At 40.1% G+C, this 20,703-nt stretch overlaps 2 protein-coding genes across 16 annotated transcripts in view; one reads left to right on the forward strand and one right to left on the reverse strand.

The window, feature by feature from the left end:
* The window catches only part of MTRF1 (mitochondrial translation release factor 1), a 70,750-nt gene extending 64,895 nt beyond the window's left edge, over positions 1–5,855 (reverse strand). For 6 of the 10 annotated variants that reach the window (XR_008957957.1, XR_008957958.1, XM_026493356.4 and 3 more), the window contains exon 1: positions 4,797–4,944. The gene's annotated coding sequence lies outside the window, so the exon portion shown is untranslated. Of the gene's footprint in view, positions 1–4,742; positions 4,945–5,208; positions 5,312–5,336; positions 5,438–5,749 lie in introns of those variants that run through there. The other 4 variants (XM_026493355.4, XM_026493354.4, XM_044381843.3 and 1 more) reach the window with 4 other exon arrangements.
* The window catches only part of NAA16 (N-alpha-acetyltransferase 16, NatA auxiliary subunit), a 62,389-nt gene continuing 46,583 nt past the window's right edge, over positions 4,898–20,703 (forward strand). For 3 of the 6 annotated variants that reach the window (XM_026493346.4, XM_026493347.4, XM_057308303.1), the window contains exons 1-6: positions 4,898–5,226; positions 9,879–9,963; positions 11,561–11,665; positions 13,059–13,216; positions 15,322–15,456; positions 17,581–17,734. In XM_026493346.4, coding sequence (XP_026349131.1) covers positions 5,173–5,226; positions 9,879–9,963; positions 11,561–11,665; positions 13,059–13,216; positions 15,322–15,456; positions 17,581–17,734 — 691 coding nt within the window. In that variant the 5' untranslated portion in view covers positions 4,898–5,172. The remainder of the gene's footprint in view (positions 5,227–9,878; positions 9,964–11,560; positions 11,666–13,058; positions 13,217–15,321; positions 15,457–17,580; positions 17,735–20,703) is intronic. The other 3 variants (XM_026493344.4, XM_026493345.4, XM_026493349.4) reach the window with 2 other exon arrangements.

Genomic DNA, 20,703 nt, shown 5'->3' on the forward strand with positions numbered 1-20,703 from the left:
TTTGTTTTTGTGCCTTATCTGAATTTAACCTCAAGATGAACGGGAGGCATGTTTAAACCTGGATTAGGATGGGATGCCTTGAAGCAGTGGTTCTCAACTCTAGTTGTACATTACGATCATCTGGGAAGATTTTTAAAAACCCAACCTCCACCCCACCATAACTGAATCAGTATTTCCGGAGATAGGACTCGGGCATCAGTTTTTTAAGCTTCTTAATGTGATACAAAAGTGCAGCCAAGGTTGACAACCATTGCCTTCAGACAACTTACAATTTATAAAACATAAAACAGTAAGACAGGCATAAAAGAAGGACAAAGTGCTATGTAAATTAATGGAAAAGAGAGATCAGATCCACTGGAAAGACTTGGAAAGATTTTATGAAACTCATGACATTTGAGACGAAGGATTTAAAAAAAATACATATTCAAGCAGTGAAAGAACAATCTCTAATTATCAGGTTGAGCAAGAGTATGGAGTTTGGAAATACTGGACCTGTTATAGCCACTGGTTCCCCTCCTATATAAGGTAACTGTAGGAGGAAAGAGAAAGAAAAGTCTGGGAATAAACTGAGTTCTAGATAATGGGGAGCCACTGGAAGTTTTGATACACTAAGATGGAAAAAAAAGCTTTGATACACTGAGAGCTCCATTTAGATTTTTGGATGGAAAATCAGGGGCGCCTGGGTGGCTCAGTCATTAAGCGTCTGCCTTCGGCTCAGGGCGTGATCCCAGGGTCCTGGGATCAAGCCCTGCATTGGGCTCCCTGCTCCACTGGAAGCCTGCTTCTTCCTCTCCCACTCCCCCTGCTTGTGTTCCCTCTCTCGATGGCTGTCTCTCTCTCTGTCAAATACATAAAATCTTAAAAAAAAAAAAAAGAAAAAGAAAAGAAACGACACATCAACACATCTACAGGCAATGTGCAAAATGAAATGGAGAGAAGGGACTGAAAGTGAGGCACTAGTTAGGAGGTTTTTGCAGTATTTAGTTTTTGGGTTTTTTTTTTAAAGATTTTATTTATTTATTTGATAGAGAGAGAGGCAGCGAGAGAGGGAACACAAGCAGGGGGAGTGGGAGAGGAAGAAGCAGGCTCATAGCGGAGGAGCCTGATGTGGGGCTCGATCCCATAACGCTGGGATCACACCCTGAGCCGAAGGCAGACGCTTAGCCGCTGTGCCACCCAGGCGCCCCTACATTTTTTATTTTTAAAAGATGTTATTTATTTATTTATTTGAGAAAGAATGCATGTGTGTGTGCGTGCATGCGTACGAGCAGGGGGAAGGGCAGAGGGAGAGAGAGAATCTCAAGCAGACTCCAAGCTGAGCGTAGAGTCGGAAATGGGGCTTGATCCCTTGACCCTGATATCATGACTTGAGCAAAAACCAAGGGTCAGGTGCTTAACTGACTGTGCCGCCCAGGTGCCCGCAGAGAGACCTTTTAAAAACGAAATCAGATCATGCCACTTCTCTGCTTAAAGTGCTTTGATGGCTTCCTGCTGAACTTAGGACCAAACCAAACCAAACCACATTGCCTGAGATGGCCATTACTGCACTAGCTGGCCTAAGTTTTCAACTGAACAGCTTTTCATCTCACACACCACCATCCAGTCACCTCCTTGAAACTGAAGTTCTTACCTGTCCCTTATATGCCTTGACCATACCCATCCTGTCCCTGCATTGGGGCACTTGAATGTGGTTCCCTTCAGCTAGGATATGCTGTCCCAGCTTTTTCCTTGTTAATTCACTTCTTATTCTTTAGGTCTGTTCACATGGTATCACCTTCCCAGAGATCATTCCTGAGTGCGTGGTTTGAAGTAGTCCTTCCCTCAAACCCCACTGCCCTTGCATGACCTTGTTTTATTTCCTCCCTAGAACTTCCCAGTCTGGGAGAATCTTGTTGATTTATGTGTTTGTTTGTCTCCTCCCATTAAATTACAAGCTATCTAAGGAGGGAGAAAATGCAAACAGCAAGGGGAGCAACTGATGAATAAAGTTCAGGAACTGCCAAGAGATGGGATCAAGAGTTCCAGGAAGGAATGAAGTACTCTTGCTTTCTCCAGAACTAGACACATTAGGGAATCTGAGGTGTAATGCATTATGCAACCTGATGAGTTCTTTTCCCATCAGCCTTTAATTACATGGTTCAATTGGTTGCAGGAATAGCTGCAAACTATGTCAGCTAGTTCTATAAGATACGCTGTGTATATGGGGTGGAGGATATCCTTTTCTAGATTCTTTTTTCCTTGGGTCTACTGAGCTGAGCAAGAGAATCACTGGCCCATATCATATATGCAAAAAGGTCTTCATAGATGTTGTTGCTATTATTGTACCGTGTGCATTTTTATAAAGGAGGTACACCCTGCCTGAAGCACCAGGAAGCAACATTTGGTGGAGGCCCATGAGGCCCCCAACTGGGCTTTAGTATTCTTCCTGAGAGATTGCAAACTCAGATTTACAATGCATGTGTCCTTTTTTTTTTTTTCCGTGTGGGCTTAGAAATGAAAAGGCATTACATTCACACAATCCTGCTGTGAAAGAATACAATAATGTTATTATAACCTCATTTTCTGTTGAAAGGTAGAAATAAGATTTGCTCCAGACTAAACAGGAAGTCAGTAATAAAATTATAGCCACTGGCTAATCCAGGCTTTCTGACTGTGCATGCATTACATCCTTTACACGCTCTAAGGCTTACGCTGACAACTCCCAGTAACACTCTTGGCATTCTTTTTTTTTTCTTTAAAGATTTACTTATTTATTTGAGAGAGAGAGTGTGTGTGTGCGCGCGTGCACAGGGGGAGGGGCAGAGGGAGGGAGAGAGAAACTCAAGCAGACTCCCTGCTGAGCACGGAGCCCAATGGGGGGCTTGATCTCACCACCCTGAGATCATAACCTGAGCTGAAACCAAGAGTCGGACACTTAAGGGATTGAGCTACTCAGGCGCCCCTACCATTGGCATTCTTTCCAAGTCTTCACCTCTCCTCTCACTCCCACCCTAATGTAGGCAACCAGGTATGCGTGCATCCCATGTCATGGTGCGTGCAAGGCAGATGAGGAAACTATTAAATATGAGTATTTATAACTACCCGCTTCTCAGTGTTTGGGATTGCAGGTTTCCTTTGCACTGCTGGGAGATGCTGGGGCGGCTGTGGGAAGGGGTGAAGTTGGCAGCGGGTGGGAAGCTGCTGAGTGCAAATGCAGAACCCTTGCAGGCTGCCTGATTTAGTGGCAGGGCTGTGGTGGAGGAGATCCAGCAGCTACCACAGAGAATGGGGACAGTTAATGATTTGTAATGAGTCAGGCTGTACTAGGCCCACGGAAACTTTCGTAAAAGATAAACATTACTTGCCTCCAAAATATTTACAGTTGGCACTAGGCTTTTTTCCACTCTTATTTTTTTTTCAATTTGTCATTTCGAAATCGGCCTTGAGGTGAGGTAGAATAGCTTGAGCTGGCTGAATGAGGTACATTCCAGAAAAGTCCATGTCCAGTGAGAGTCATGGGATGGCCTAATTGGAGTACTGAAGCTTCAGCTTTTCCCACAATTAACCCTTTGCTCCTGAGAATGTAGATAAGTAGGGAGCCAAAGAATTTTCAGGAATCAGTAAAGGCATGGTGAGCAAACAGTGGGTAAGAACTACAGAAGTAGTTGGGAATGAGGGTGCTGAGAACACCCTCTGTCCTGCTCTGTTGTCTAAAAGACTATCACCAACCAGTTCAGGTGCAGCTCAGCTGAATTCCCATGAAGCTCTCCTCGCCAACTCCTCTCTAGTAGCTTGAGGAGCCCAGGGTCTGCCCAGAACACACAGGGCCCTCTGAACCTACCCCCCTTTTAATAACCGTCCTGTCTCTCTTTTGTTTTTCTAATTTAAATATGTATGTATGTATGTATGTATGTATGTATGTATGTATTTATATGTAATCTCTACATTCAAGGTGGGGCTTGAACTCACAACACCCAGATCAAAAATCACACAGGTCCACCGACAGAGCCAGCCCTTCCCTACTTTAAAAGACTCCTGTGATACCTTCTTCCATCTCCAAACAAACTCAGGCTAAAAGGAAGCTCAAATAAGCCCCAACCCAGCTCTGATTACAGCCCATTCAATGCAATTACGCATCAATCCCACTGTAGTCACACAAATATGCACAAACTAAGATCCAGAACATGTATAAATAAGTTTATGCACCTAATATTTACATATTCCTTAATATTAAACCAACATCGTATGCATGGCTATGCTTGCCATCGATGTATACGCGCGTCTTTCTAGACTCACACATTTCTATCACTAAGCTTCTTTTTAGGTATGACAGACAGTGTCCCAGAGCTGGAAGATCCTGGGTTTGAATATTGTTTCTCTCGTTATTATATGGCTTTTATGAAGGGGAACCTTCTGAGGAGAAAGGGTAGGTAGACTTGGGGTCTTAGTGGCCCCATAAAACCATCATAATGTTCACCGCCAATGTCAGGTGTTCTAAACTGCTGGCGGGTTTCTTTTTCTTTTTTTCCTGACATTTCAAAAATGGTCTCACATTAGTCCACTTCAAGGCCCATCCAAGGACCTCACATGCGTTGTGAATCTGTCTTGGGTCCGCAATGAAAAAAGAAGGCTCCTCTCAAAGTCAGTATCTAAGTGGAGGGGAAAAAGAAGGAAAACAAGTTCGTCCTGAATCAAGAACGTAGTTTGAGCCCAAGCACTGTTTAAGTTCCGGAGTGGCGAGAAACCAAAAAAGTCTGACTCACATTTTCTCGGGCCACAAGCCTAGCAATCAGAGCACAGTACAATCGGTGACTTACGAGGGGCGCCGAGGTGCCGGTGACAGAAGCGACCCAACACTGCACACCGCGGTCCCGCCGCCCGGGAGTCCCCCGCCACCTCTGCCCGCGGGGCGCCCGGCGCAGGCGCACACCGCCCCGCTCGAGGGGACTGGCTACGGCTGCCATCTTGCTGCGCGCGGAAGCAGCAGCCGCCGCTTGCCGGTCCGCCGCGCGGGAGCGGAGAGTTCCCAGTCCGGGTCGCGTTCCCTTCCCATTGCCATCCCTGCCCAGCGGCCGCAACTCCAGGCCATGAACTGACCCATCGCCCGCTGCCCGACTCTTAGCAGCGGCCCGCCCTGGCGCCCACCCCCAGCGAAACGCAGCGCCCGAGCACCCGTCCTCCCCGCCGGCCGCGATGCCGAACGTGCAGCTGCCGCCCAAGGAGAGCAACCTTTTCAAGCGCATCTTGGTGAGTGGCCGAGGCCGCGCTCCCGACCCTGCCCGGTGCGGCGAGCGGTCTGGCGGCGGCGGTGGCGCCTGCGCGGGCTGGGCTCGGCCCGGGCTCCGTTCTTTGTTTACCTCCGAGCCGTGGCGACCTGAACTCCCCGCGTCGGCCGGCCGCCCCTCCGCGCGCTTCGTCCCTCTGCGGCCGCTCGCCGCGCCCCCGCCGCGCTCGGCAGTCCCTCTGGGCCAGGGCGCGTCGGCTCGCGGGTGGCCCCGGTGGCCTCCGCGGCTCCCTGCGGCCAGAATCCAGACCTGCGTGCACACCCCCCACCCCCAATCCTCCCGTCTGTTTTTTTTCCCCTCGGCCAGGTGCTCATTGACTGCTTGGTGCTTAACCCATCGCACAGCGCACGCCGATACCTGCTAAAGATGGGGTGATCCTATGGTGGAGTGGGGCTCCGACTTACACCGGTGATGGGAAAATTAAACCCTAGGAAGCCAAGCCTCCCTTCGCAAGAGTTTGCATGTTTTTGGTGTACCGTACTTACCCTCTTTAGGAAGCGAGTAAGCGACTTGAACTGCATTTCCAAGTTACAAAGTCGAACACAGCTCTTTGATCGCTTTGAACTCGTTCAGGCCCTGACTCGGCAAAGTCGCGCGGGTTGGCTGGTTTTACTCTGGAGGGGAGCCTTTACTTTGTTTCCAAGCAGAAACCTGAATAATGACCCGGTAGAGATGACCGCTGCCCAGCCGGGAGAGTTTTTCTGTAGGTTGTGTGCCAGTGTCCCCGGTGCCTTCCCTCGTTTCCCAGGTTCCGTTCTTTCAGGAAGAAGAGGCAACATGCCTTTGCTTTTCGAAGCATGCACTGGAGATTGTGGATTTTAAACTGCTGCTGTACATAGTGCCTTTTCTAAAAGTCTGTCATTTCATCTGAATGGAAGTGTTTAGATTTTGAGTGAATTTATTATTTGAGCTTGTGTTGGTTATATGACTATATGCTTACCTTTACTATAAATAAAATACTAAGTTTAGAATAGTTTTAAGTATTATCAGCGGTAGGTAAGAATTCATAGAAGCTGTTCTGTTTCAAGCCAGTAGAAACTTCATGCTCCCTATTCCAAATGTTAAAAAGATACATAGTAGATGGGATTAACATTTTAAGTCTTAATTTTAGATGGTCCTTAGTGTTGAGCTAATAATGAGACACAAATATAAAACAAAAAAATTCTAATTAAAGCATTGTGGCAGATTGCTTCATTGGGCTTTGTATATATTGTTATTTTAGTTTTGTTTTTTTCCATACCCTTATTATTTCACAGGGTGGATTTGGAGAAGTGAACTTTTTGCCCCTTTCAGGTTCATCTATAAGTTGTTTGGATTTAAGTACATTTGACATTACCCCTAAAGGATGACAGAACACTTATTTTCACTCTATTGGGTATTTTCTAGTTCAAATCGTGTTATCAGTAAGTTACAAGAAAACAATTACATGATTTATTATACTCTAGTTACTAAAAGTTACAGCTGCTGCTGAGTTAACTTTATCCCTAAATAAATTGGGAAATGCTAAACATGTTTTTCTCTGGATATGTAATATTTGTTATAAGGTTACATGAATTTAGGAGGGTGCTGGCAAAGTGAATGATTTTAGCATCTCACAGTTACAATAAATGTGGGTAGAATTTTGCTACAATAACTCCCTGACAAAGTCTCTTTATTAAAATTATTTTTCAAGTTTGGTTGGTGGACCAAAGTGCTCTGCCACCAGCAGTAAATATATATATATATATATATATATATATATATATATATATATATATAAATTTTTTTTTTTTTAGTGTTTATTTTATTTTACTTGAGAGAGCTTGCTTGAGTGCATGAACGCAGGAGGGGGTAGGGAGGGTTATAGGGAGAAGGAGAAGGAGACTCCCCGCTGAGCAGGGAGCCTGAAGTGACCTGACTGAAGGCAGAAAGATGCTTAACCAACTGAGCCACCCAGGCGCCCCCCAACAATAAATGTTTTAAAATGATTTATGAATGTACTTACGCATCCATTCAAATTTAGTAGTTAGCTTATTACATGTTCTGCACGGCTTGTACGTGCCTGTCTTATTCTCCAAACTGGCTATTAGCTTTAGGTTTTGTTGAATTTTGGAGCTACTCCTTGCTTTCTTTTACGAATGAAACAATCAAACTCAGGAATGGTAAATGACTAAGTGTCTAAGGTTCTCTATCTGGTTAGTAGCAAAGTTGAAACTGGAATCTGTCTTTTGTACTAAGTATATATTCCTAACTGAACTTAACACTTTTATCTTTTGTACTAAGTATATACTATATTCCTTACTGAGCGTAACATTTTTCTTTAACCTGTGTACTTGAATGCTAGGGACAGACAACCCGGTTTGAATTATGGCTCTGACAATTACTAGCTCGGTAAACTCAGTAACTGTGTGCCTCACTCTCTCCGTCTGAAATGGAGATAACCTGTATTTCACAGGCTTTCCTGGGATTTAAATAAGGATTAAGTGAATGTGGTGCCTGAACTAGTAAATGTTTCCAAAAAGTATTAACTATTATTATTACTGTTATTGGTAGTATAATTAGTATTTTGAGATCACTTAGTAAGTCAGAAAAAAACCATATTTCTCTTCTTTTCCTGTTTGCCAGTGGTTCCTTCTGCTTCATTTTTTCTTCTTGTCATTTGTCAGATGAACCCCTATAGTCAACACTATTTTTTATTTTTATTTTATTTTTAAAGATTTTATTAGAGAGAGAGTAAGAGAGTGTATAAGCAGTGGGGGGAGGGGCAGAGGGAGAGGGGCAAGCAGACTCCCCAGTGAGCAGGGAGCTGGACATGGGGCTCTGACCCCAGGACCCTGAGCTGAAGGCAGACGCTTAACCGACTAAGCCATCCAGGCACCCCTTTATTTTTATTTTAAATATTTTAGGAATAGGGAATATATTCAGATGGTTCAAAATTCAGGTTTCTCTCCCATCCTGTTTCCCAGCTACTAGGTTACCTTCCCCAGATTCAGTCAAGAAGCCTCAATTTAAACATTTTTTTCTACGAACACTTTTCTAATTCTCCCCTCCACATCCCACCCCTTCTGCAACAATCAATCATTTCTTCCTTCTTTGCTGGTACTGTTTTGCTTTGAACCTAGTAGACTATTTTTTGAGCAGTCCTAATTTGTGTAGACCCTGAGGATGCAGCAGCGTCTAAAATAGACAAGATCTCTGTTCTCATGGAGCTCGTACAGTATGGTGAGAAAGATAGACACTCGTGGCGCCTGGGTGGCACTGCGGTTAAGCGTCTGCTTTCAGCTCAGGGCGTGATCCCGGCGTTCTGGGATCGAGCCCCACATCAGGCTCCTCCGCTATGAGCCTGCTTCTTCCTCTCCCACTCCCCCTGCTTGTGTTCCCTCTCTCGCTGGCTGTCTCTCTCTCTGTGGAATAAATAAATAAAATCTTAAAAAAAAAAAAGAAAGATAGACACTAAGTAAGTAATCAAATAAGAATTTCAGAGAATGATAGTGCTGTGTAGAAAATGGGTAGTAAGGAGGGCACGTATAGCATGGTGCACTGGGTGTTATACGCAACTAATGAATCATCGAACTTTATATCAGAAACCAGGGATGTACTGTATGGAGACTAACATAATATAATAAAAAAACATTAAAAAAATAAAATAAAATAAAATTAGCTTGTCAATTTCCACAAAAAAAATGGAGTAACATGATAGAGAATATGTGTGTGGGGGAGGGAGGCCGGCAGTGTTAGATAGAGTGGTCAGGCAGGTGATACGTGAAATTCTGCTGGTAAGGAACATCTGGGGACGAACATTTCAAGTAGTAGGAACACACATGCAGTGGCCCCGAGGTGGGCACAAACTTGGCATGTTGAGTACTAGAAAGAAAACCCATGGCAACATAAGTGGGAGGGTAAATGGAAGATGATGAGATGTTCTTGTGATCAATGGCCGAGGTGGACAGGTGCTGATTACTTAGCCTGGCTGGTGGTATTTCGGAAGAAAGGTGTTGCTCACACTCATATTAGCCTAGTTATGGAAAGATCATGGTCTTTGGAATCAGACCAGAGTTTGCAAGTAGGCTGAGCTATTTATAAATAAATTTTATGAACTCTTAAATTTCAATTTCTACATCTGCAGGGAGGAGGTAATGACACCAACCTTGAGGGATACTTATGAGATATAACCAGTTTTATCTGGACATGTAGTAGTTGCCCCTGTGTGTGTGTGTGTGTGTGTGTGTGTGTATGCCTTTGTTCCATTCTTGAAGTAGCAAAGACATGATGCAGTTTCTAGTATTTTTCTGTGTTGTTAGCACATATTTTTTGCTTTTGGATTTTGAATTTTAAAAAGTTATAGCAGTAGTGGCTGACAGTTAAATTCCTGTTTATTAAGTGAGTTTTTTCCCTTTTCTTTTTTCCCTTTTCTTCTATAAAAGTGAAAATTCTTGTACTAGAACAGCTTGGCAAGAAGTAGGTAATGAAAATATACTTTGTGTTATAAGTGATAGAAATTGATACAACACCTTCCCATCACATATGTTTTAGATCTGATTTTGGATCTTGAATTTAGAATTTATACAATGCAAAGAAAAGTTGCTTCCTGTATATTCATTTTATTAAATAATTTTTGTTCATATTTCTTTACAGAAATGCTATGAACAGAAGCAGTACAAAAATGGCCTCAAGTTTTGCAAGATGATTCTTTCGAATCCAAAATTTGCTGAACATGGAGGTATTGTGTCTTCTGTGAGAGACTGCTTTGGGGAACTCTAATTCCAGAATCAGACATCTAGATAAGATTGCTAATAGTGAAAGAAGAATATTTTCCAGATTCCGTGGCCTTGTAGCTGTCTATTAGAGCATATAAACATTTGTAGTCATGCATCGTATCAGTCTTGTTCTAGGTTACTTTCCTTTTATTATGCTTAGTGGGTGCACCATCTTCACTTTAAATGAGAAGTGGTTGGTTGATCTGTTGGGGAATAATTAGAGTATATAACAGTACTTTTAGAGACCTCATTTCATCTATTACTTTGGGTAGAGCTTAAGTTTATGCTTCTATTTCTTATGTATGAAATGAGGATATCTCCAGTACAGAAGTAGTATGAAGATACAGTCACATGTATTTTATTCTCTGGTAGATGTCATTCTTAATGTATCTGCTGAGCTTTATCTATAAATAAATTAGACACTATTGATTTACCATTAGATTGTTTATCTTGAGCTGTTTTTCCAGCACTGGTGTTACTAGGTCTGTATTTGCCTGTCTCATCCTTTTCCCGCTGGTGACCAGTGCTTGTCTGAAGGACAGATAAGGTCAGACATGCTAGTTATGGTCCTACAGCAGAGCACCACCACTTGTGGGTCTCTGAAGATTAGACATGGATAATTCTTGAGACCATCTTATTGGGAAAGTAGGCTGACCGTGCTCAGCTTTCAAATAACATTTAAAACATTCTTTGAAGGAAATGGAAAGAAATCCGGTTCATTAAATTTGAGAAACGTAAAGCTTATTTACAAGTTTTTTCTCTATGGAATCCTTACCCACGTGGCAGGATGTAAGGAAGTTCATTGTATGAAAACAGATAAATGAAGATGTGTATAGGGGCCTGGACTGCTGGATCACCATGTTCTGACAACCAGAGCCCACGGAGATCATTTGAAAACCATTGTGCTTGTCTAATTCTTGTGGATTTATTCAGAGAATTATTTTATTCTAAGGCATCTTTCATTACCTGTCTTAAATATATTCTTGGATTACACTCCTGCAGTTCAGTGTTACACTCTTGAAATGCAAACTGATGTTAATTAGCCTAACCAGAATTAGTTGGGATAAACGTATTGCCAAAAATAAAATGTGTTCCAATATTGAATAACCTGATTTTTACATTATGTGCATCTCTTTGCTAAGGTAGATTGTTTTTATGGGGTATAAATCGGATGATGATTAGAACTGATCTTGGATGAAAGCCCTGGAGCTACTGCAATAGATTTAACACAGCAGGACTTGGGCGTCTACTGTATTACTTTCCTTCAGCAGAATAATCCCGGCCCCCTTTGTACAGTCTTCTAAAGGGCAGAAGGCATTTGAGGAACTCAGTTCCAGCCTAGGGATTTCAGAAAAGGACTCAGGCTACGCTTTAATAGATACTTACGTGTAGTTTTACTTTCTGTGTTTGGGGAGAAGTTCTAACTATGTGAATGAAAAGACGAATAGTACAAGCATTGGCGGATATCGTATTAAAATCATACTGAGAATTAAAAAAATAGTGCTAAGAGAATAATTTGAATTCTTTGTGTGTAAATAGAGGTTAAAAAATATTTTTCAGAGACTTTGGCTATGAAAGGATTGACATTGAACTGTTTAGGAAAAAAAGAAGAAGCATATGAATTTGTTCGTAAAGGACTTCGTAATGATGTGAAGAGCCATGTCTGTATCCTTTTGCAGTAATTGAAATTTATTATTTCATTTATTTTCCACTTAGTAGGGTTTTCTAATTTAGGAAAAAACAGACCTTTACTATGGAAAATTTGGTATAGAAGAGAGAATTTAATGAACTCTGTACCATTACTCAGCTTCAATAATTATCAACATTTTCTAATAGTTTCTTCTGTTCCCTACCCCTTGTTTGTTTATTGCAGTAGTTGATAGAGAATCCTTGTACTTTATGTATTTACTTCAGTTATGCTTAGTGTGAGAGAAAAGTAACTGATCTGTGACTTGAAACCCATTTTTTTCTTACATATCCATAAACCGACTGATACTTTCCTGTCATTCCAAATGACTTACTTGTATAGTAAAATTTGTGTTCCTTAAACTTTGTTTTAGACATTTTGGAAGAAAAATTCAGAAAAAAAAAACTTTTAAAGCGGTTTTATTTGGTATTAAGTATGATACTAGTTCTTCAGTTGGGTTTCTGTTGCACAGGGACATAGCTGTTACTTCACTAGATACTTATTGTATTTTTCATTGGCTGGTATCTCAGTTTGTGAAAAAACAGAAATACTTTGTTAAAGGTAGATCATCGGAATTGATTTTCATTTCCGTTTTGCCTATCCGTGTGCTTACTTGCAGTCTTTTTACATGTTGCCCTTTTCTTAATTTTTTACATTTCATTCATCTAGCTATTGGCCGGTATTGAACATCAGTAGTCTAGGTAGTGTTTTCACATGTTTAGCTTAGGAGTCTCTCTAAATACTAAATACTTATTTCTTTATCTCAGTGCTTACCCCAGAATGAAGTGAGAGGGCATGTAAGTATGATAGTTTTTTTGGCTCCAGGGTATGCTGAGACTTTAATTTACAGTAAATAAAAACTTCATTTTTGTGGTCTTTTAGTATCACTAGTGAATTAACTGATGATTACATGTTGTTTTAGAATTGATTGAATATAAACTAGTTTGAAGAGAGAATTGCAATTTTTGTATATATAATGAAGAATAAGTGACCGTTGAGGTGCTGGGGTGGGAAAGTGAGGGGGTAAAGGGTAGGGAATGTGAAGAATTTTTACCAAGAATTTTCTAAGGTTATGTAAACATAATGGAAGATTCTAAACACGTATAAGTGGAGAGCATAGAGTGATTCACACACACACCCCCCCGCCCGCCATGTGCCCATCACCCAGCTTCAGTAATTTAATAGCTGTCAGTCAGGGCTAATCTGGTTTCATCTTTTACCACCCCCTCACTGTCCCCCTTTCTCTGACCCCAGATTATTCTGAAGTAAATTCCAGACAACATACCACGTCGTTAAGGTAAGCTTTATATTAGGTATGTAGCATAGTATATTCTAGTATCCTTGAATGTCTCTATTTCCTTAACTTAGTAGGTTGGCATGTGTATGGACTCTTGCAGCGTTCTGATAAGAAGTATGATGAAGCTATTAAGTGTTATCGAAATGCCCTCAAGTTAGATAAAGATAATCTACAAATTTTGAGGGATCTCTCTCTGTTGCAGATCCAAATGAGAGACCTTGAAGGTTATCGAGTAAGTACTTTAGTCTTAAGTGTACATGTGTTTACAATAGGCATAATTTAAAAATGTGGGAGTTCAGAATGAGGTGAGCATAGGCTGAAATTATGTTCATTATAGTCTGTAGTAGAAGGGGAAAATCACCTGAGACCTTCTTCCCCAGTAATAATTGTAGAAATGCATCCTTGATCATAAAAAAAGGTAACTGTGTATTCATTTAATGCTTTTTTTAAAAACTAGATTATCTCCAATGTGTAAATGCTGTACTAGATTCTTTGCTGGTTTGACATTTACAGATTTGGTAAATAGAGCTTTTGTAACTGAAATCTAAATGTTGGGATTAAGTAGTTTTCTCTGTTATGGGTTGGTAAATATAAAATAATGTGGGAAGGATTGCTGTAATGCAGTCTTTCTGTGGTCCCGACCTCTTCGCACTGGCATCTTCAACTCTGCTGGGTATCCCCATGTACTTACTCCGCTAAGTACCCTAACTTCACTGTGTCCACAATGGAATTCTCTCCCTTTCTCATGTGAAGGAGCCCACCAGCTCTTAACAGTTCTCTTTAAATAAGTGAAGTTCTTTCATTTGCTGCTTACTTTTGTCTTCTGCCACATAAATCCTTATGCCCGGTGCCTAGATTTGTACAGAGGTTTCAGGTGTGCTGCTGAGCTTAATGATGGTGTCATTCTTCCAGATCGTGTGGTTTTTCTTTTAGCCCAGGTGTGGTGGAGTTAAAATAATTATCTGTAGGAATGAGGCAAGGAAATTAAGAATGTTGGCAAGACAGTGCTTGCTCAGAGGGGTAATGAAATAAATGAAGATACAAGAGCTGGCGGTTAGACGCGAAGGACCTAAGGAACCAGAGGTACTGGTGGTAGCCCAGAACCAGGGTAGGAAATGTCACTGAGTGAGAGTGTTGGCCAGAGGGTGAGCTATCTGACTTTATGATTTCTGGGTGGCAGTAAGATCTAGGGTGTGGTTGTGGGAGTGGGTCCCCGAAGCAGGGCAAGGGAGATCATTACAGATGAAGAAAGATGATTCTAAAATACTGGGTTGTGGCATGGCTGCTCGACAGTGTTGCACTGGTAACAGGATAGTGGCAAGAGTTGGCAGAGAGAAAACAACTGACCCAGACTTTAATGAAGGAGGGAAGTGACAGAGAAGCAGTGGTGTAGAAGGGAGATGGGAGTGACACAGCTGAATGTCGTAGGCCTGCGAGAACCAGGCACACAAAGGCAGAGGGGTGAGACTGTCTAAGCTGTTTTCTCAAAGATATCTTTTTCTTCAAATGATCCAATCATGTTACTCCTTGTGGCATATAGTGTGGAAGGACTCACTGGGCGCCTATTCCCACAACAGAAACGAAACACTACATGTGCACAACTTCATTGCAGCTAGCGTTCTTCATGAGACCTTGTTCCTCCAGGCAGTTGCATGTGCCTAAAACTTGGAGGCGAATACGAGCTATGAAGAGGTGGGGGCGCTGTAGGGAGGGCGCATTTTCTGCTGGTGAAGATACTCGAGTTCTTCTGGGGCAGCCATGGTAGAATTTCTGGGGTTTTCTCCCTCATGTCATAGATATGAAGCTGTCTTAGAGTGGCAGCAGTGGTGTTCTGTTAGAAAGGTCCGGTCCGCCCTGGCTGCGTCCAACCTCTTTCTGGGGCCTATTGTAACAATGTAATAAATACATTATAATTTCATGTAGTGATTTTATAAACAGCAGAATTTAGTTAAATAAAAAGGTATCTTAGTCTCTTCTAAGATGTTTAGTTACCAAACGAAATTGGTATATAAAGGTAATTTTATATAAAGGTAATTTTATAAAGGTAATTTATATAAAGGTAATTTTATAAAGCAGCACAAAAGCATGGGCCCCAAGGTCAGCTTTTCAGTGACAGCTTTACAAGGAGCATTACAGAGTATTCTAGAACTTAAGTAATTTAACATAAAAAGTATTTCTTTTTTATTTGGGAACTGGTGTTTGTTAATTGAATTTATTAGAAAGGAATTAAAGGCATTAAATTGTTTTCTTAAAGCTCTGTGGTAAAATATAAATATTTTAGAGAAAGTTAAAGTAAAAAGACGGTTTTTTATTTTATTATTTTTTAAATTTTTTTAGGAGACTAGGTATCAGCTTCTTCAGTTGCGTCCAACACAGCGTGCTTCCTGGATTGGATATGCCATTGCATACCATTTGCTAAAAGATTATGATATGGCACTAAAACTGTTGGAAGAATTTAGACAAACTCAGCAAGTAAGAACTTTATTCTAACTGTTTCTCCTACCTGCACAAGTTGTTGAGTAGTTGTTGACTACTATATACCCCAATTCCCAGTTGTGCATTAAAGTCTTTGGGACCTATGGGAGCACCCGGGTGGCTCAGTTGCTTAAGCATCAACTCTTGATTTCAGCTCAGGTCACGATCTCAGGGTCATGGGATTGAGCCCCACGTCAGGCTGTCTGCTCAGCACAGAGTCAGCTTCAGATTCTCTCTCCCCCTCCCTCCTGCTCATTCTCTCTCTCTCTCAAATAAATAAACGAAATCTTTTAAAAAATAGATAAGTCTTTGGGACCTATGGAAAAACTTGAAAAATTTTTGAAATAATTAGAAAAATTAAAACAGAATTCTTGATACAAAATAAATAATATGAATATTTTTATACTCTTATTTTGATGACATTCAAAAGACAAAGAAAAGAATACAAAAATATGAAAATAGTTTTGTGATTGTGGGAATTATTTCTCTCATATATATTGCTTTATGTTTTATATAAGCATGTTAATACATTTTAATACATATGCAAAATAGAAAAATAAAAAAACATATACTGTGCATCATGAGATAAATAGATGTTAACATTTTGCCACAATTTCTCTAAGTTTTATTATTTTTTAAAGAAATATTGCAGAAGTAGCTGTAAAGGTCTCTAACATCCCTAGAGGTAGCCACTAATCTGAAATGGGTATAGATTGTTCCTAGTCATGTTTAGGTTATGTTTAAGTCCATAAAAGTTACAAACTATTATTTTGTGTATTTAAAAATTGACATGAACCATATGCACTTTTTTCATTCAACATGTCTTGAGATATATGTGTGTTGATACCCATGTAGGGATAGTTTGTCCATTTTTTTTTTTTAAGATTTTGTTTATTTATTTGACAGAGAATGAGAGAGAGAGCTTGAGCAAGAGCACAAGCAGGGGGAAGCAGGAGGGAGAGGGAGAAGCAGGCTCCCTGCTGAGCAGAGAGCCTGACATGGGGCTGGATCCCAGTACCCTGGGATCATGACCTGAGCTGAAGGCAGACACTTAACCCACTGAGCCACCCAGGCGCCCCTATCCATTTTTTTTTAAAGATGTTATTTATTTGAGAGAAACAGAGCATGAGCGGTGGGGGGGAGAGGAGGGAGGTGGAAGGAAAGGGAGGAGCAGACTCCCCCACTGAGCAAGCAGCCCGACAGGGGGCTTGAACCCAGGATCCTGAGATCATGACCCGAGCTAAAGGCAGCTACTTAACCTACTAAGCCACTCAGGTACCCCAGTTTATCCATTTTTAGCTGCCGTTTGGTATTTCATTATATAAATAAGCTGTAGTTTATTAATTCCACTTTTTCCTTGTGCCAATACCACACTATCTTGATTGCTGTTACTTTATAGTAGGTTTGAAATTTGAAATGCATGTCCTCCTACATTGTTCTTTTTCAAGACTCTTTTGGCTATGCAGGGTTTCTTTTATTTCCATTTGAATTTTAGGATTAGCTTGTCAATTTCTGCAAAAAAAGCTTGCTGAGAGTTTGATAGGGATTGCACTGAATTTGTAGATCAATTTGGAGAAAATTGCCATCAAAACAGTATTGAATATTCTGATCCATGAACATGATTTGAAATGTCTCTCCATTTACAAGGGTCTTTAGTATCTCACAGCATGCTTTCAGTCTTCTATGTATAGGTCTTATTTCCTAAATTTATTCCTAAATATTTTTTCTTTTAGATGTTATTATGAATGAAATTATTTTAGTTTTACTTTTGGGTTGTTGGTTGCTAGTATATGGAAGTATAATTGATTTTTGTATTTTGATCATGTATTCTGTCACCCTGCTAAACTTTTTTATTTTAGTAGTTTTTTTGGTAGATTCTTTAGAATTTTAACCATTTTCATACTTTTCTGTGGTTATAGGATTTGCTGACCTGAATCTTTACTTTGCCATAGGCAGAAATGCCATCTTTATGTTTGTTTTAAAGAATGTATTAATCACTCTTCTATTTGTAATTACTTCTTTTAGTCTGTGTGAATGACTTTCCTGAGAAAGAAACTAAAGGTCTTTAACTGTTTTATATAATTATATATATAAAATAATTTGTTCTTTTTTTTTTTTCAGGTTCCTCCCAACAAAATAGACTATGAATATAGTGAACTGATATTATACCAGAATCAAGTGATGAGAGAGGCAGATCTTTTTCAGGAATCTTTGGAACATATAGAAACATATGAGAAACAAATATGTGATAAACTTTTGGTGGAAGAAATTAAAGGTAGGTTGACCTGCTTTTTCTTTTTTAGCGGCCTCAGTTAAAGAAAAGAACAAAAATTATATACTTTATTCTGCTCTCACGTTTAAATAAGACTTGGTATATAATAAAAATTTTTATTGTTTAATCATTGTTTATTAAGTTAATCCTCACAACAATACTATGTATGGTTGTTACATCCATTTTAGAGTTGAGGGGCTGAGGAACAGAGAGGTTAAGTGATTTGCCCACAGTCATACAGCTAAGTAAGCTTGGTAGTACTAGATTTGAGTCTAGGGGTTTTGACTCCAGATTCCATTTTCTTAGGCAGCATGTTATACTGCCTTCATATCCTCTCCCCTCTCCCAAATATGTGTCCATGAAATAAATAAATAAATAAATAAATTACAATGAGAATAGTAAATGATGACACTGGGGTCATCATAAAAGCAAGATTCATTTATTTTCAATATGGGCTAGCCAAGTACGAAGGCAGGATCCTGATAAATAGCTTGTTAAAAATGGGTCAAGCACATTTTTTTTTTAAAACAAAGTTTTGCTCATCAGTTACCATTCTCTGAGCAGTACTATATAAAATATCCAACTAAAGTAATAATTAGTTTAAAACTAAAGTTTCATATAGTTGCAGGACTTCTAAAGCTTAATAAAAATAATACCTAATGTTTATTTACTTTTCCTGTGTCTCAGAGTATGGTAATTGCTTAAACTGCTTTATTTCATTTGATTCTTTATTTTATTTTATTTATTTATTTGACAGAGCGAGAGAACACAAGCAGTGGGAGTAGCAGAGGGAGAGGGAGAAGCAGGCTCCCCACTGAGCAGGGAGCTGATGTGGGGCTCAATGCCAGGACCCTGAGATCAGGACTTGAGCTGAAGGCAGATGCTTAACCATCTGAGCCACCCAGGCGCCCCTCATTTAATTTTTTAGCACTTCTAACGTGGGTAGATTATCCCCATTTATAGTTGAGGAAACTAAAGTTTAGAGAGGTTAAGGAGTTGCCCAAAGTCACCCTGCCTTTTAGGTGGTAAAGTTAATTTCTAAACACATCTTCCTGGCCTCAGAGTCCTTTTTTTTTACTTTATTATTTTATTTTTTTAAAGATTTTATTTATTTACTTGTCAGAGAGTGGCACAAGCAGGGGGAGCAGCAGGCAGAGGGAGAAGCAGGCCCCCCACTGAGCAAGGAGCCTGATGTGGGACTTTATCCTAGGACCCTGGAATCATGACCTGAGCTGAAGGCAGGCGCTTAACTGACTGAGCCACCCAGGCATCCCTATTATTTATTTATTTAAGTAAACTCCACACCCAAAATGGGGTTTGAACTCATGACCCCAAGGTTAAGAGTCACATGCTCTACCAGCTGAGCCAGTCAGTCACCCCTACTTTTTTTTTTTTATTATTTAAATAGTCCTTATTTTTATAGAGCAATTTTAGGTTCACAACAAAATCGAGTGGAAGGTATAGAGATTTCACGTATACTCTGTCGCTGCACATGCACAGCTTGCCCTCCCCCACCCCATGTCAACATCCCCTACCGGAATGGTACATTTGTTGCAATTATTGAATCCCCACATTGACAGGTAATTACCACCCAAAGTCTACAGTTTACATTAAGGTTCACTCTTGTCTAGGTTTTGAGAAATATATCCACTGTTGTAGTGTCATATAGAGTAGTTTTACTGCCCTAAAAACCCTCTGTGCTCTCTTTGTTTCTCCTTGCCCCCAACTCCTGGCTACCAGTGATCCTTTGACTGTCTCCATAGGTGTGCGTTTCCCAGAATGTCAGATAGTTGGAATCATGTAGTATGTAGGTTTTTTAGATTAGCTTCTTTCACTTAGTAATTCAAGATTTCTTCATGTCTTTTTATGTGTTCTTACTTGTAACTGCTATACTCTGCTCTTCCAGATAATGTATAGTAACTTACTGATTTAATTTTTGTGAATAATGCTAATATTGACAATGCTTTTTATTTTATGTATATTTTATTTTTTCCCGTTTTTAAATTCCAGTTAGTTAACATACAGTGTAATATTAATTTCATGTGTAGAATTTAGTGATTCAACACTCAGCGCTTATCACAAGTGCTCTCCTTGATCCGCATCACCCTTAACCCATCCTCCACCCACCTCCCCTGCAGCCACCCTCAGTTTGTTCTCTGTTGTTAAGAGTCGGCTTTGTGGTTTGCCTTTTTCCCCCATGTCATCTGTTTTGTTTTTTAAATTCCATAGATGTGTGAAATCATACAGTATTTGTCTTTCTCTGACTGACTTATTTCACTTAGCATAATACTCTCTAGCTCCATCCATCTCATTGCAAATGGCAAGATTTCGTTCTTTTTTATGGCTGAGTAATATCATTGTATATAGACCACATCTTCTTTATCCATTCTGGAGTCAGTGGATGTTTGGACTCTTTCCATAATTTGGCTATTGAACAACTATTTTTCAAACTATTGGTAAAATGGGGATAAATAATTTAATGTTCTGGTTTCTTTCTTCTATCACTTATAATTGATAGGAGCAAAGAAAAATGACAATTATTTTTACGTTCTGATGTTTTATCGCTGTTTTTTAAATTAAATCTTAGCTCAGGTTGCTTTTTGTCTCTAGTTAACATCAATACAGAATGCAGTGAGTAAGAAGTGGATATGATGTATGAGATCAATTCTTGTTTAAAAAGTCTGCGAGTTGCCATGTAGCCACATTCGTCCATATGTTGCTAGTGAGGGTAATTTGGGAGTCATCATTTTGAGTATAAAGCCAGTGCTTTATACTGCTTATAGAGACAAGTTACAGTATTTTAATTTTTTCAGTGAACTTTGCAGGCCCAGAGACCTTTGATATTTACACATTTATGTCTTTTGTAGTCCTTAGCATATTAAAGATTCTTCAATAAACTTAAAAAAGTTGTTAGAGATTTTCACTAACTTATGCATATGCAATTGTGCTTATTTGTTCTGTGTATTCCTCTA

Source organism: Ursus arctos, unplaced genomic scaffold (assembly GCF_023065955.2).
Source record: "Ursus arctos isolate Adak ecotype North America unplaced genomic scaffold, UrsArc2.0 scaffold_10, whole genome shotgun sequence".
NCBI classification, from domain to species: Eukaryota; Metazoa; Chordata; class Mammalia; order Carnivora; family Ursidae; genus Ursus; species Ursus arctos.